The following is a 17558-nucleotide window of genomic DNA, read 5'->3' on the forward strand; positions in this document are numbered from 1 at the left end:
CAATCTGCTACCACTGTATTTTAGGCTTGCATTACAATCACATACAAACTCATTGAGATGTAATTTTCATCAACATTATGTAGCTCAAAAGAGATTAAAACGTCCCTTAAAATCTTTAGAAAAGTCCTTTTGGGAATCCGTCTCCAAAAGTCGTCCAGCTGTTTCCTACAGGTTTATAGAAGTAAATACAGTTGGACCACTATATGATCCTGAGTTAAAAGCAATATGACACCTCTAGAGGTTATCTTAAAAATGATCTGTAAAGTGCAATGTCACAATAAAGTCATAAAAGGCTTTCAAGATTTCAATAAATATTCTCTGTACAACGCTTGCACACACTGTTGAGCGGTCCCATTGGGTTTGTGCTGGATAAGATGAGTAGGAGTAGTGTTCAGTCTGGGCTCTTTTTGGCAGAGAGGAGTAGAGTTTATATGGAGTTTGTTGGTTGTGTAACATGGCTTTTTTAAACTGTTAAACCTTTGACTTTGAGCTTCGGTCTCCTTCTACCCAATATTCTTCTGTCTGCATCTCTGTGAGTCGAGACACTGTCCTCTGGAAGGCAAACCTTTCCTCCTCTCCGCTGAAGATGGACAGACCACTGGCTTCTTCCTGTTTAATCACAGGGTATTACATTAAAATATAAATAGTTAAGTGAAACTCAACTTTAAATAAAAAAAAGGCATCAATCAAATGGCTTTACAATACTTATTGCATCAGTCTTAATTCCTTAGTCTGTACTAAAGATCATCTAAAATCTTCATATCTTTTAACAGATCTTTCCTTTATTGCACACATTTTAGGGCTGAGAAGTAACAAAGTGCAAATACTTAATCACTGTACGTTTCTTCAGGCGTCTGTACCTGAGTTTTTATTTTTCTGACAACTTTTTACTTTTACCCATTTTTACACAAATATCGGTACTTTTTACTCCTTACATTTTCAGAAACATTGACAAGCATTTGAGGGGAATTATTCATTTATTATTCTTCTGCACATCAAGAACAGTGAGTATCACACACGACAGACAAAGTGAAAACAGACGAGAGGGAAACTCAAACCTATTTAAAGTTTCAGTTAACTTTGCAGAGAAACAGCCGGTAGAAATTACCTTCAGAGAAACCAAGAGAGTACTTTTATACTTTGAGTACATTTGAGAGTCTGTATTTTTTCACTTTTACTTGAGTAAAGAAGTTCATTCAGTTGTTCTACTTTTACCAGAGTCATTTTTCTCTACTTGAGTAAACAATGTGTTCTTTTGCCACCTCTGCTTACATTTAATATGTTTTATGATTTTGTCTTTATGCTTTGATTTATTTATTTTTTAGGTTCAGTCAATTTCATATTCTGAACTGAAAGATGAAGGAGGGAGAGATGCAACAGAGGGTGGAATTGAACTGGAGGTGTTGCAGTCAGCATGTTAACCCTTAAGCCAGGGGGAGACCCTCAATATTCAATTTTATCTGTATTTTTTTATAAATGTAAATTTAACATAAAGTTGGGGAACTTAAGCTATAAATCTGTGATCGGAACCTCAAAAGATAGTTTTTATTCGAAAACAGGAAATGCATCTGAGAGAGATGGTGTGAAATGATTTAACACTGCAGTTCCTGAGGATTCAGAATTTGTTTCTAAAAAACAAAGAAACAAATCAGAATAAGGCAATTTGAGTTTGTTTTGAGTAGTTTGTGAGTTATTTAGCAGAACATCTCAAAAACCTGTTAAGAGATTTGAAAAAAATTAGGTTGAAAGGAAAATCTGTGGATCCAGAGTAATGCACTTACTTTAAACAATCTGACCCACAACAATTTATCACTGTATTTACTTTAATGCAATCCAAAAATTACTGATGATTTTCTATTATTAAAGGAATACATTTAGAGGATTGTGCATTCTTTGGCAGAGGTATTAACTTTAAGTTATTTATTGCTTTACTTGATTTAAAAGAAATGAATACTCACTAACAGACTGACTTACTGGTTAAAAGGAGTTTTCAGTGCATACAACAAAGTGGACTGGCTCACTCTGAGCTGTGTGTTTTTTAGCTTCATACACCGACAGTTTAATTATCTACATTTACGACCGTACACGCCCAACATGAAAAACAGGTTTAACTGTGAAAACAGAGTCGGAGCTCTCACCCTTTTCAGCCCCAGATCGTCCATCAGAATGTGGCTCTCGTCGTGACTGTGATCGCCATCCTGTACGAAAATATCCTCCAGCGGATGATCTGCAAGAATCACCACCCGCACCTGAAACAGGAGGATATAGTTATAAAAGTCCCAAACAATAAAAAGCTACCGTTTGGTGTTTAAGTGTAGGAGCAGATAACAGCGGCGTACCTTGTGGTCGTAGAGGGCATCCACCAGCGTTATGAGCCGCCTGGCTTGAGTTTTCTTGTTCAGCGTCAGCAGAGGAATGTGCCGAATAAAGATGGTGTCAAACAGCCTGGACATTTCCAGGTAGTCACTGGCCCCTAAAGGCTGAAACAGTTACATTCAAACAATTTATGGCTTGTATTTATTAAGCCTCGAAGCACACCACGCTGGTTTTAAGTTGCTGCATGTTTTACATTTCCTGGATTTTACTAAAACCAAACTTTGTCTGAAAATGCTTGTTTACTAGAAACCTGTGGCTTTATGAGTTTGCCTTTACTTCAGCCACCACAGAGCCACCTGTGAGTCATTTAAATACAACCAAGAACTGTTCCAACCTGTTTAACTTTGTTTTAACTTCTGGTTGAGATCCCAGTGTTTCAACAGACACCAAGCAGGCTGGGTCTGAAGTACAGCAAAAAGGGTTTTTTTTCTATTTGATATCACAGTGCAGCCGTGAAGATTTAATGTTTTAATACTCAATTCAATATTATCCTGATATAGCTTCAATGAAGCATTTCAACAAGCACATACAGATTACACAGTATGTGAGTCATGCAGTTTGGATTGGTGTATCTAGGACTCTATCTAAGGACTTTTATAAACTTTAAAAGGGCATTATAGCTGGATCGCTCACTAAAAACCCTGATTTGTGCGATAAAGAATACAAAACCAACGTATTTTAAAAATGCATATCCACTGAAACACCAAACAATCCAGAATAGAAGTAAAGCCTGATGCACATAGAGAGCTTTGCCACATCATGAGACTCACTCTATCACACAGCTCTTCAAACGTACAGTCTGCAATGGTCCCACAGGCTTTGTTCAGGCGCACTTTCCTGTTCAGAACATTCATAACTCTTGGTCGTGTTACTGCCGAGAAAGACAGTATCACAAGTACACCACATGATAATAAAGTTAGTACAATATACAGATTAAACCTAATTACACATCAGCTGCAGAGTTAAATCAAATGTCTCCTAAAAGCACACTTACTGTCATTCTGCTTAAAAGCCAGCTCATCAAACATCTTGTCTAGTGTCGCTTCGACGTCAGGCTCACTGGAGCTGCAGTTCATGTAACAAAAACACTTAAAACACAAAAACAGGCAAACAACAGATCACAATCTGGCTTTCAATGACTGTTTTACTTTATGGATTTCTTACAGAAAGTAGAGTTTTCCAGCTGAGGGTCTGTTCCTCTTGCGGTAATCGATCCCAGAATCCAGGCGAAGAGTTTGGCAAAATTTCTGCATGTGAGAGACGAGCGATTAACAACTACAACAACAACAACAACAAGAATAGGTGCATTTAAAACAAAAAGATATTTAAATATACGTCTCCTGTCTTACCTGCAACACAGCAATAAAAGGCACGAAGTTGACTCTCTGCAGCCCGTTTTTATACAAGTCTGAGGAAAAAGAGTGGGTCATAAGTTGTTTCTACAATTATGATATTTACACTTTAATTGTCACATTTTGCCAGTTTTTGTAGCGATACCATCTCATTCGACAATCTTGCTAAGGAATTTAAAAAAAAAATGCGTTTCAAATTATGTGTAGAAGTTTTTTTTTTATTTCTTGACATGCAAACTGCAACCATGACCAAATCAAACTGGGTTCACATCCTGAGGAAGGAATCTGGATGCAAACTGCCCCAATCAGAGGAAGCAATGTTTTCAGTAAAATTCTAACCAAAATCCATCTGACACCACGAGTTACAGGATGTAGATCAAAGACATAAAAACGTTGAGCTAAGGTGTGAAAAGTCGTGCAGTGAGAACAGTTTCTGAGGGCATGTGGACGGATTATTATATGTGATATGATATGTTAAGAAGTCACCTACCTTCAGGGGGGCGATTAGAAGTGGCCACAACAACAACACCGTTCAGAAACAGATTCTCAAAGAGCTGCTTGAGAATCATGGCATCGGCAATATCAGTGACCTGAAAATGTGTGTTACAAATAAAGCATTTAAAACAACACTGTATAGGTTAAATTATGCATACATAAAATGTACAGATACTGTGAGACTCCTTTATAGTCTCCATCACAAAAAAGATCCCACCACAGGTACTGTGGTTTGTAGAAACATTATTACCTGAAATTCATCAAAGCACAGAAGACAAGCCTCCTCACTGATCTCCTCAGCAACTGGAGCAATGGGGTCATAGGATTTGGCCATTTTACCAGCTTTCCTCTTTGGCATACTCTGTTTCAGCCGATGGATCCCTAAAGAGCAATAAAATGGAGAAATTAGTGTTCGCTCTGCAGGATTAGTAAAAATTAATACACTAGAATCTGCTGAGCTAAAACGAACACGAAGTGGAAAACACAAACCACCACATTTAATAAATGTATCGTCTCTACTTTTTAGTTTTGGGTGTAACTGTTTGCTTTATATTTCTGTATAGTTTAAATGTAGAATTACATTGAACTTTTCAAAAGAATAAATACATACAACCTGGGAGTGAAAGAAGTTGACTGGACACATTTAAAGTGCTTTGTCAGCAGCATTCATATATACCATGACATGCAAGCGGTGCCCTAAATGTAACAAAACTGAAATGTGGTGACTACAACAGGAAATATAAGCTCAGTTGAACAACCACAGCTATGTGCTGTTCTACAGACTTTGAATGTAGCATGTTGTGAAGCGTTGGTTTCACATCAGTATTGAAATGAAAACAGTATATCGAAAAATAAAGTGCAATACAAATAAAACGTTCACACCTACTGAAACATATTTAGATCCTTTCAGTTCACAGGAGAGTATAGAGAGTTTGCAATATAGGTTACAGCTAAAGACACCAGGATGCACAGTGCCTACGTCACCCGGCACAGAGCTGCTGATTCTGTGGGTTGTCTGCAACCACTGACAGATGATTTTATGAACTGAATTAATAATGAATGAATGAATGAATGAATGAATGAATGAGGTGGTAGAAAATCAGCCTCAAAGGCAAATGTTCTAAATTTCACCCAATGCAATTGTAGACAAAACTATTACAGCATTTCAGGATAAGCTGTGTTGTGAAGGCAGGATGTCTTTTCGTTTATTAAACGGCCAAAAGGTGACAAGAATGAAGAAATGCAACCATTAGAGGATGTGGGTTGATATTTTCTCTCCTAATATAAATGAAAGTCATCATCATCGGTTAGCTACATTGCAGCTGGGAGCATAACTTCCACTTTTTAGATGATTATTCATTTGTGGCTTCAATTAAAGATACATTATTTGCCCCCTAGTGGCTGTTAGAAGTAAAGAAACCCCCAAAAATGACAACATGAAGGTTATTTGCAGCACCCCTTCTCGTCTTAACTGTAAATGATGTTCCACATCTCCGACACTGTGCATCCTCGGTACAAACTAAGAATCGACTGATGTGTTTTTGCAGAGTGGATACAGATACTGATTATTAGTAATCAAGGAAACTGATTTACATTTGCAGTAAACTTTAATATATCTTAGGGTCAAAATTTAGAATCAGAACCAGTGATGAAGAGCAAGTACCGTACATCATTTTAAGATACTCTTACTTTAATATGTCCATTTTATGCTACACTACATTTTAAAAAGGCAAATATTGTACTTTCTACTGGACTACATCCATTTAATAAGTTTAGTTACTAACTACTTTGCAGATTCACATGAATTATACAAAATATAAACTACTAATATATTATTTTACATTAAGCTACCCAGTTATGTTAAGTAAATTACCTCCACCTTTACGAGCCGCAACATTCAACAATGATAGCAAACATACAGGGTTAGTGGTATGTAATAATAATAATAATAATAATAATAATAATAATAATAATAAGTATATATTTAAAACACACCTGTATCTGATCGGTACAAGTGGTATCTGATATAATCTATTGTTTCATCAGTGGGATAAAATGCGGTTCTACAGTACAAACATGAGGCAAACTTACTTTTATGAACGTCCAACATAAAGCCGTGGAAATGGACCCTCTTCTTCTTTTCAGTCTCAACATATGAATAAAACATGTCCATCACCATAGTTTTTCCTGTGCCTGAAACAATAAAAGAGCATGCGAGTTTTTAGGGGAAAACACAAAAAATAAACACAAAATATTATAAATTAAATTGATGTTTGTAACTCTGTGGCCCATCTCTCTCTTACCAACATCACCGAAGATGTAGAGACCTTTTGGAGGCTTCGGTTGTGTGAAAAACTGAAAGACAAAGAGGCAGAAACACATGATAAATGACTGTTTGCAGCATAATAGAACAGCTGTTCCCAACCTTTGGGTCGGGACCCCACTGGGGGTCGCCAAAGCTTCACAGAGTGATTTTAAGGGGTGTAAGAAAACTATATAATGTATAAACAGCAGGTCTATATCTCTGCATTTCATTCATTATTTTTAAAGTTGTTATTATTAAGATATAAACAGGGTAAGAGGACGGTGAAGACCTGAACACAAGATACATTCACAGAGCCTTCACTCACTGTGTGATTGTTAAAATCTAAGAAAATTCAGGCTACAGACAAAGAATTGTAAAAAGAAGAATATCAGAAAAACCTCTGATCTAAAGTCACAGGAAATAATCTGCTCAAAATTCATCCATATCGCTCGTTTTACACCAACTTCATGCAGTTAATGTGTTCACTATTTTGGGTTCATGGCACAGTTCATCACTTAGTACTGTGCTATTATTGTTATGCATTGAATATAATATGAACATATACACACCTTATACACACAATCAGTTACCTGTTACACTTAATTCTCCTAAATTATTCCAATCAACTTCAGAAACAGGTGCAGGATTCACACCAACATGAGTGGATTTATTACACCAACAAAAGGGAACAATTACATCATTTAGCAATCAGAGGGGGGGTTGTTTCTCTCTCTCTACCTTGGAGAAGATGGATGTCGGTGTGTTGCTGTATCCTCTGAGTGTTTTGTGGAGCTGGTCCAGAGTCAGCAGCACCGCTTTCTGGTGCTCATCCTCCCGCAGCGACCCGTCTCTGATCAGCCCGTTGTAGTGATCCAGAGGGCCGCTGTACCCGGCGGCGCTTACACCGCTCTCCTCCACCGCCTGCTGGGCTTTCACCGAGTAACCTGTTTTTGTTTTTAATTAAAAAATAAGAACACATTTAAGCTCTTTTTGTGCACATTGCAGACCTTCAACAACAAGAAGAAGCAGTTTATTGACGCAGAGAGTCGCGATAATGTTGTGGACGAGGACCAAAGGTTAGCCAGTGGCGGACAAAAGCAGGATACAACCAGGAGGAAATAACAAGGTAAGTGTGCACAGGAGGTCACATAGTTATAGTAACACCATGTTCACTTTATAGACTATAAACTAGAGCAAAATAATTCATTAAAAGTAGAGCTGGGTCGACTTTTCAGTAGAAATTAGCCGTAAAGTTACCGGACAGACGCTTTTAAAACAACCCCCATCAACACGACTCGTCTCACCTCGTCTGCAGAGCTCTGTCGAAGAGTTTAACAGCTTTCTGGAGCAATATTTGTCCCTTAAAAGCAACCTGAAGCCCAGTGAGGCTGAGGGTGACATCTTTAAAGACAGCGGTATGCACACCACCATCTTGGTTTCAAATTTCGTCAACGTAACTTTATTAACAAAAGACACAAAAGACACACGTGTCCCGCTGTCAGCCAGCAGGGGGCGGAGTTTCATCCATTTCCTATAATAACAATAACTAGTATCAAGTATTATGATAATGTTATTATAAGCAGTGTGGTGATGAAAATTTGGTTGTCAACAATGAACATTAAATAATAATATTTTATAAAACACAAAGAGATTTTTTTTTTTTAAATAGATAAAAAACAAGGTTGTATTTAATAAAACAGATCAATTACAGTGCAGTGCAGGATATGAATGAATGACGAAATGCAGTAGCAAACATAAAAGCCTTGTTTTTAAAGTATTAAACCTGATATTTATTCAAAACAGTGGCACATATACAGGCCGTTTGTGTATTTTATCCCAAGTAGAGCAGAAAAAATGTGTCAAACAATCAATTACTTAGTTAAAAAATGAATCTTTTGACAATCAGTTAATTGTTTAAATCGATAATCAAGCAAATCTGCCAACTATTCTCTTGTTCCAGCTCCTTAAATGTGAAGATTTGCTGATGATTGTAAACTGGATATCTTTGACTTTTAAACTGTTTGTTAGAGAAAAAAATACATTCAAAGACATTGAATTTTGGGAATAGTTGTAAAAAACTAATATTAGATTAATGGACAAATACAAAAAAAGGTCTTAATCCCAGGATTGCACAATGCACAAACCTGTACCCACCAGTGTCTCTACTGAAATATCCAGAGGACACATAATGTCCCATGGTGTTAATTTAGGCTAAATTTAGAGCATGTCCAAGTCATGAAATCCCTAAAATGGAAACACGACAATGACATTCTGCGCTTCATGTAGCAGAAATATGGATAACTGCAAATATATGCAAATCAATTAAATGAAAATCCAATGGTTACTTTGGGAGGCTGAGCCTTCCCACTCACTAATGCAAGATTATTAAAAATCATATAACAAAAGGCAGTGGTTGAAAATGAACCAGTTACATCTTATTGAGGGCAAATATTCATGAATAGATTAGCAGGAATTATTATGGTTATTATTATATATTATTTAGGACTAATTATTACTGATTAATCATTTTGTCTATAAAAATATAAAAATAGTAAAAAAGCTTGTTTTGTTGCTACTTGTCACAAACCCAGAGGTATTCAATTTACAGCGATATAAAACAAAGAAAAGCAGAACAATGTCAGATTTTAGAGGCTGGAAACAGAGAATATTTGTGAGTTTTTTGCTTGAAAAATGACCTAAACGTTGTTGCTGATTAATGTTTTCAATGTCAATTAAAATAATGTGTTGTTTATCTGCTGTCATATCAGATAACTGCAGTTTGAATAATATATGCAGGACTGAAACCATCAGTTATTATTTTTTATTATTGATTAATGGCTTTATCTATCTGTAAAATGTCAGAAAATGGTAAAAAATTTGTGTTATAATTTTCCACATTTCAAAGTGCACGTCTTCAAACAGTCCAAAACCCAAATATATTCAGTTTACTATCACATAGGACAAAGAAAAGCATCAACTCCTGACATTTGAGAAGCTTTAACCAGCAAATAGTTAGGCAGTTTTGCTTAAAAATAACTAAAATAATCATTCGATTATCATTCTTTTAATAATCTATGTTGAAGCTCTAGATATATAATTCCTTAATATATATTAAAAGAAACACATTTGAGCACACAGCAGGAAACCCACTACAGAAAAATAACATTCATACTTTCCGACTTGCCGATTAATATTCTCATTATAATTAACAGCAGAAACTCTGCCTTCAGTCTAATTATACCTCCACAGCACTGAGCAGACCAAACATGGCAGACAACCGTCAGGGTGTTACAGGGCTTACAGGCTTGTTGCCATGACAACAGAGGAGCCAATCCCCCCCCCTCCCCCCGTCTCTCTTTAATGCACACACACACACACACACACACACACACACACACACACACTGTCACTCTCTCTCTCTGTCTGTCTCTGTTGTACACACACACACACACACACACACACACACACACACACATATATATATACAGTATTACAGTGGAATCCGCCTTGCTTTGAGATCCGTGCTCTGCTATTGGAAGCAGGGGAACAAATAGGAAATAACAGCAAAGGAGCGTAGGGAACACTCCACATCTGTTTTGGATGGTGAGTGACCAGTTATTGTTTGTTTACATGCTGTATCCTTTTGACAAATGTGCTTAAAATTAGATCCATTTTGGAGGCTATACATTGCTTGTTTAGTTCTGCTGCAGCATGGGAGATGTGGCATGTTTTCTACTCTTGTAGCTGCTTCTCTTTCTCTTTTTTTTTAAAGATTAGGGTGGAAGCTGTCATCGTAATGGTAATTCATAGCTGGGTAGCCATGGTGAAGTCAATTTCCCCCTCCCTCTGCCACTGCTGAATGCATTAGTCTAATGAGATGTCTGCAGCCTGTGTGCCGAGCAGCAGCAGCAGCAGCGGCAGCAGCGGCAGCAGCAGCAGCAGCAGCAGTGTGTTAACCAAAAAGGGGACGAGGAAAAAGCCACACACAGCAAGAGCAAGATGGCTTTCCCTGCATTGTTAGGGATTTAGCTTTATAGTCACCTTTAGGCTTCTGGGATTTAAGACAAAAGGGCTTGGCTCTTGGGCTTTCACAATAGAAGACAGCAGGTAATAGACATCCCCCCCCTCTCTCTCTCTCTCTCTCAGGTTTATTGGCGTGTTATCAGTGCAGGATGGAGGTGCTGTTTCCTCCACAGCTCATGCATGGCTGCCTTTTGTGTTGTGTTTGATTATTATGGTGCTCTGCTAAATGCTGCTCCTCTCACCGCATTGCACAGCTCAGAGTATTCTGCAGTCTCTTCAGTGTTTGGATGCTGTACATCTTTGCCAAGCCACTCTGCTCCCTCTGTGTCTGCTCTAAATTGATGCTAATGCTGCTCTCTAATATGTAGCTGCTGAGGAGGGGGGGGAGAGAGAGAGAGAGAGAGAGATTTAATGTGCAAGTAAAGTGCATGATTCTTTGCATTTCTATAGCTTGAGCTCAATGGTTGCTTCCTTTGTCTCCAGCTCCAAATGAGTGTACCTGCAGCAACGGCTCAGAAATCAGACGGCAACAACAGTGAAATGCAATCAGCTGCAGTGGCTCCCTCCTTCATCCCCAGCCAGTCGGGGAAGATACCGGGCAGGAAGAGAGGGAGACCCCCGCTCCGCAATGTCGCCAAGATGGATTTTCCTAACCGTTACCCCGAGTCACTCCCTCCGCTCAAAGTGCCAAAGAAGAGGGGGAGAAAACCGGGCTTCAAGGTCAGCCAGATGAGGGTGGGGGGGAGAAATAAGGGAGGGGGGATGTGATGTGGTGTGTGAGTGCAGTGTGTTTAAAAATGCATGTGTACACAGAAAGACACAGACACACAGGCTCCATGCCCTTCAGATTTTGTGGGACCCCTGTGTAACAGAGACTTAACATCTGTGTAGCTGTAGTCCAACATTAGGGAAGTATTTTTATGGAAGAAGGGGAAGACATTATTGTAAACATGTCTGTTTTTATTCAGAAATACACACAAAATTCATCAGCAGCAGCATAAAAATTACAGATTTATACAGATTTGGTATTTCACCACCTCCCGTCTCCCAACAGCACACGACTTAGTAAATAAATGATTTGTCTGGAATAAACACATAAATGCAAAAACTTCCTTTTACTGCAGCTCAAACCTAGGATGGTGATGACGCCGTTGGCTATCTCTCCACCCAGCAGCACCCCTGAGCCCGATATGAGCTCCATTCCTCAGGATGCCGCCACCATCCCCCACTCTGCCACACCCCAGGTGCTCACAGGTAGGACACAAAACACACCAAAACCCCATATAAGAAGAATTAAAGACCTTTTTGTCTCTTACAATCCAGTCCTGGTTTGTTTCAAGACACATGACAGACACTTTTCTCCACTTGTGTTTTCCCTGTATCAGTTTGTATCTACATCAACAAACAGGCCAACACAGGCCCCAACCTGGACAGGAAGAAGATCCAGCAGCTCCCTGATCACTTCGGACCGGACAGGCCCTCCGTGGTGCTCCAGCAGGCCGTCCAAGGCTGCATCGACAGCGCCTTCCAGCAGAAAACAGTGTTCACCCTCCTCACACAAGGCTACGGGGGAGAAAAAATATCAGGTGTTGTACAAAGACCTCCCTCAGGTGTTGCTTTCTATTTGTTCAGTAGCTTTTTTTAACCACTTTACCTGAGGTGGAAAACATGCATTAGTAGAGGTTTATTTACCTAATTTGTGAGAGATTGCATCTACACTGTGATGTCAAGTGGTCCCCTGTTTTGCTCTCACAGCCACATTCGATGGGAAGCAGCACCTTCTCAGCCTCCCCGTGGTGAACAGCATCGACTATGTGCTTCGGTTTCTGAAGAAGCTCTGCCGCAGCTTGCACTGTGAAAACCTCTTCAGTGATCAGCCCATTACCCAGCACAGTGGTGGCTCTTACCAGTCAGATGGTACTTCTCAACTTTCTATCTGTCTAATAGACGCTACTATACTGATATAAACAAATTATTTGAGCTAATTTTCACTCCTCTCTCTAGCAGAAACATCTATGGCCGAGGACTACCATTTAGACCAGTCCGACGGCAAACGCTACTCCGTGGACCCCGGCGATTCTGCTTTCAACTCCATCAGCTCATCCTATTCGCCAAAGACCTCCTACGGGTTCCGTTCGTCACAGCAGTTCTCAAACAGCTCAGCCTCCATGAACATGTGCCGGCAGTCGTCCACTAGCCCAAACACGTTCCCGGAGAACAACAGGACAGGTGGGAAGAAGTGGAAAAAGAAACAACATTGCTTTGGTGTTTATTTCTCTAAGATACAAAAATGTAAAGGTCCTTTTCTTTGCTTTGTTCTTCCAGGAGGTTATAACGCATCTCCAGAGTCCCAGGAGTCCAAGGCTCCACCCAATAAGGACCCAGCCACCTGGTCTGTGGAAGATGTTGTCTGGTTCATCAGGGATGCGGACCCACAGGCTCTCGGCCCCCATGCAGACGTCTTTAGGAAGCATGTGAGTTTGTTTCTCATTGTGTTCTCGACAGGCTGCCTTGTTTCATTGCTGATTTAATATCCCATCCAGAGGAAATTACCTTGTTTTAGAGCTGACGCCAGCTTCTTCTGCTTCTCTCAGGAGATCGATGGAAACGCTTTATTACTCCTCAAGAGCGACATGATCATGAAGTACCTCGGACTGAAGCTGGGGCCGGCATTGAAGCTTTGCTACCACATCGACAAACTAAAGCAGACTAAGTTCTGAAAACCTTCTGTGATATATTTCCCCCCTTGAATCCAACAGTACATTTGAATGAGGTCAGTGGGAAAAGAGTGGCGTCCTTCAGGGTCCCCAGAAGTGTGTTGCATCACTTCCTTTTTTGCTACAAAAGTATTAAAGCAAATATGCTGCTGAGAACAAAACAGTAGCTACTGTAACTTCTGTGTAAAACAAAGAGTGAAGTATTACTGAGCAGATATAATGTAAAATTCACTCTTTTATCAATTTACCTGCCAGAAAATGTAACATTAACACTACTTAAACCTGCAGTAACTGATTTTGTTGTCACTTGGGGGCAGCATAAACAAATTGTGAATACAACATTGACATATTAATAGTTTATATGGGGACCTTGTTAGCAAACAGTTGCTCATTTACACATTATCATTCATTTGGAGTTTCTAGTTTCCTGGCAAATGTAAGTCCAAATATTGTGGCTCTGTTTTTGGTTCCTAACAACTCCTGAGGGAAGTATTTGTCCCTTTAGCCGCCAAATGCTGCACTATGTTCACCAGCTAGTTTCCAACAGTCTGTTTGGTGCTGAGCAGGCGGTGTACAGTTGGTTTTTAGAGCTTTTTCACTCAAAACAGCTGCAGCCAAATCAGTAAAGTTGTGGGCCAAACTGAACTCTGCACGTTCAAATCTGGTTAAATGAATGGGGGGAAAAGGAAGTGATCCATCTCATATCTGGAAACCAACTCTCTTCCCATTGGCTCGCTGGCTTGAGGTCTACAGACGTGAGTTCCACACTTTGGACCCTCTTGGTACATTTTGCTGAAGATTTCCACGATGTCTTATAGTGAGGAATCACAGAACTCACCCCTCTCTTTCTCGCTCTTTCTCTCCTACTTACTTACTCTACTTTTGGCACAGATTTTGAACTAAAACCCGTCAGATTGTGGAATGCATACTTCATACACACGTTAACATAATGTAATCAGTGAAAGACGGCCAGTGTACGAACAATGTTTGTCTCACAAACTTTCATGAGCAGCACATCTGTCTGCTGCATGCAGATTTCATTATATATATATACATATATATATATATATATTCATCATCTGACAAGAAATGTATAACAGAAAACTCTTTATACCTTAAGAAACTCTCCCTTTGTCAAATCTCACAATAGGATCTTGTTTACTTGCGTTTACCAAGCTGAAAACATATCTACAACTGTACTGAAAAATGGTGCATTAAAAACTACATTGCTTTTTTGATTGAGAGATTTACTGTAGAAAAATCATTTTGATACTATTTTTTCACATTACTGTGTAACAAAAAAAAGTAATGTTCCCAATGGATTTGTCATTCTTTTTTATTATAATTTTAATATTAATAAAACAGTATAACCTAAACAAAACATAGCCTACATAGAAAGACTGTAGCTCTCTTGTTAGTATATATAAAGAAAAACGAGAGCATTGTGAACGTGATATATTTATGTTTTCGATATGCAAGATTGTTACATGCCAACTCTATCTCCATAGGCTCTTCATATATACTCATACAAATGTTTTTTTTAAATTCATATGTTTCTATGTTTTTATCAAGCATCAGTGTTGATACAGAAGTTGTCAAAACACAATAAAAACACTTAAATGTTACACTGAGAAAACCTAAACGGCCATGTAAATGGGTATATAATATAGTATTGCTTTTGTATACCACTTTTGGTGTACAGTATGCATCCTTTTTTAATCAATTAACCTTTGTAAGTGAATGCTGCTGTAAGGATATTACATGTAAGCCATGCCTAGTGAGATCAAGCTACGGTGTTTTATTTTGAAAATCACTATGAATAAGAGTTTTAGAGCTGAGTGGATCAGTGCTCTATGCTGGTGCTAAAGTTATCTATGTATTTAACTGTTTGCCTTTGTGTTCGTGAGATGTAAAGGAAATCTTATGTGTATTCTGTACTGTATGTGAGTATTAAATTAAGAAGTAATCAGAGATTTGTGTGAGACTTTTTATTTCCCCATTTTAGTGAGATCTATTCTGACAGGACAGGATGCAGTTGTGAAGATTTTATATAATAGAAATTTAAATGGATCCAGATTTGGATGTGGGTCCACACGTCTGAGAGTTACTTTTGGCTGGGAGCCTCATCTGTGCTTGAAAACACATGATTTAACAAAGGTGACCTATATCTGCGGCTCCCAAACCGGTGTCCTCCAGGGGTCCTTATCTGGGCTCTCGAGGGGACCCCATGAATCAGAAACTTTTTCACTTCTTTACTATTTTACCTGCTGTAGATTTTACAGATTTCCACTTCAGTCCGCCAACATTATGGTCCAATTCACACCTAACAGAAAACGTTTGGAGGCGTGTGGCTTATGGTTAAAATGTAGTATGATTTTAGATCAATGTGTTTGGAGGGGACGGGGCAGAAATAAGCTCCTGGGCCCCTATTAACCCCTCGTTCATCCCCACTGTCTGTGCAATGTGTATATTATTTCCTGGAATATTACCTGACCTCAGGTTTGCTGTGCAACAAGAAGGTGTTAAAAGAAACAGTTTGACAATTTTAGATATATACTTATTTGCTTTCTTGCTGAGAGTTAGAGTGATACCGCTCTCACGTCTGTCTGGTAAATACGAAGCCACCACCTGCAGCAGGTGAGCTGAGCTCAGCATAAATACTGGGAATAGGGGGAAACAGCTAACCTGGCTCTGTCCAAAGGTGACAAAATCTTCCAGCACCTCTAAATCTCACTCATCAACACATCTGAAGTGTTAAAACAACATGTTGGGTTTTTACAGTTAGGGTAAGTCTTGGACTATTTCTTGGTCTGGAGCAGTGACTTCCTGGAGTTTCACCTGGTTGCCTGGCAACTGTTTCCAGCCACGAAACAGTCCGGTTTGTTGCTTTTGGACAGAGCCAAGCCAAGCTTAATGCTAAGCTAAGCTAACTGGCTGCCGGCGGTGGTTTTATAATTACCGTACAGCCACAAGAGTAGCATCGTAAGTAAGTTGTGGCTAAAGGATACGTTTCTTTTTTAAAGCCTATATCACCACAGACCTGAAATATAAGAGTTACTGGTTGCTGTAATCATTCCTTCTGTCCATACCGGCTGTGAAAAGACACCGTCCCAATACGATTCAACTCAAAGAGAGGATTTTGACCCTCATCTCTTACTATACATTGGAAACACAAGGGGATTTCTTTAGAGCCGGTATGGACAGGAGGAACAATATCTCTGTAAATGTACAGAGGGATATGTCAGTATTTTTTAAAGAAAGAAAATCCTTTAATCATTTCACATACAACTATGATATTTGTATAATCAATATATTTAGGTATGACAACAACAAATCAGTAAATAAATAATGGATTTCACACAAGAATTTTATCCCCTGACAGTGTGAAGAGGGAGCATGGAGGTTCATTTTTGACCTTGAAGACACATATGAAGACGGCCAGGGGATACGGTTGAAAGCTCTGTGAATAGTAAGTAATTAAAGGACCAGTGTGTAAGATTTTATGGCATCTAGTGGTGTAGTTGCAGCTTGCAACTCCCTCGTTTCACCCCCTCTTTCCCAACCGCGCAAGAGAAACTAAGGCGATCACGAGACGCACTAAAAAACATGCACTGCCCTATCCAGGGCCAGTTTTTGGTTTGTCCATTCTGGGCTCCCGTAGAAAACATGGCGTTTCAACCATAGATAAAAACATTCTAAGCTAACAACACACACAATAATTATTATTTTCAAATGATTGTACACTAATGGAAACATATCTATGAATATTATATTACATTTGATGACAGTTGATCCTCCTGAATGTTACACACTGGACCTTAAACACAGCCTTAAAGGTCCAGTGTGTAACATTCAGGTTATGAATATTCAAATACATAAAGAAAATTGGTGACCTTTTGGTGTTTGTGATCTAAATCTTCTCATTAGGGGTCTGTGGGTGACTCCTAAAACCATGGGGGGCCCTTCCCACTGTGAACATGGGGTTTTCTAGGGGCCCCCTTGAGGCTTATCCAGCCTTAGTTTAAGCAATTAATCAATTATTCCTCTAAAAGCCGCCTTTAATGACCATAGGACTAAAACATATTTCGCTTTAGGTTCACAGAATCTAATTTCTCATCAGTTGCAGCAGCCTATTTAACCAACCAGGGGGTCATAAATTAATAGCATAACAATGTTGCGCACACAGACCCCAATGCAAAAAAAAAAAAAAAAAACATGTTGAGTTCCTGATGATGAAATATCAGGCTGACCATCCTCATCACGATGAAAGATCCGGTTATAACGTGACAG

General features: G+C 39.0%; 2 protein-coding genes across 5 annotated transcripts; one reads left to right on the forward strand and one right to left on the reverse strand.

Moving 5' to 3' along the window:
* Nucleotides 1-7990, reverse strand: afg1la (AFG1 like ATPase a). Its single transcript, XM_051396427.1, has 13 exons — nucleotides 7833-7990; nucleotides 7267-7472; nucleotides 6527-6578; nucleotides 6315-6416; nucleotides 4474-4604; nucleotides 4219-4318; nucleotides 3726-3784; nucleotides 3541-3623; nucleotides 3371-3441; nucleotides 3147-3247; nucleotides 2340-2480; nucleotides 2139-2249; nucleotides 1-609 (listed from the first exon to the last, which is right to left on the reverse strand). Exons 1-13 carry the CDS (start codon nucleotides 7957-7959, stop codon nucleotides 472-474), a joined length of 1422 nt encoding a protein of 473 aa, XP_051252387.1. The 5' UTR covers nucleotides 7960-7990; the 3' UTR covers nucleotides 1-471.
* LOC127361637 (sex comb on midleg-like protein 4) lies at nucleotides 7468-15239 on the forward strand. Of its 4 annotated transcripts, none has more exons than XM_051396432.1 (8): nucleotides 7468-7654; nucleotides 11035-11271; nucleotides 11676-11805; nucleotides 11937-12137; nucleotides 12307-12468; nucleotides 12556-12780; nucleotides 12877-13025; nucleotides 13146-15239. In XM_051396432.1, the coding sequence occupies exons 2-8, from the start codon at nucleotides 11041-11043 to the stop codon at nucleotides 13269-13271; spliced, it is 1224 nt and encodes a 407-aa protein (XP_051252392.1). In that variant the 5' UTR covers nucleotides 7468-7654; nucleotides 11035-11040; the 3' UTR covers nucleotides 13272-15239. The 4 variants fall into 4 exon arrangements, with proteins under 4 accessions (XP_051252392.1, XP_051252389.1, XP_051252388.1 ...); XM_051396429.1 differs by lacking the exon at nucleotides 7468-7654 and adding an exon at nucleotides 9919-10131 and having other exon boundaries at nucleotides 12559-12780; XM_051396428.1 differs by lacking the exon at nucleotides 7468-7654 and adding an exon at nucleotides 9921-10131.
* Nucleotides 15240-17558: the final 2319 nt, after the last annotated feature.

This window comes from Dicentrarchus labrax, unplaced genomic scaffold (assembly GCF_905237075.1).
Source record: "Dicentrarchus labrax unplaced genomic scaffold, dlabrax2021, whole genome shotgun sequence".
Classification (NCBI taxonomy): domain Eukaryota; kingdom Metazoa; phylum Chordata; class Actinopteri; family Moronidae; genus Dicentrarchus; species Dicentrarchus labrax.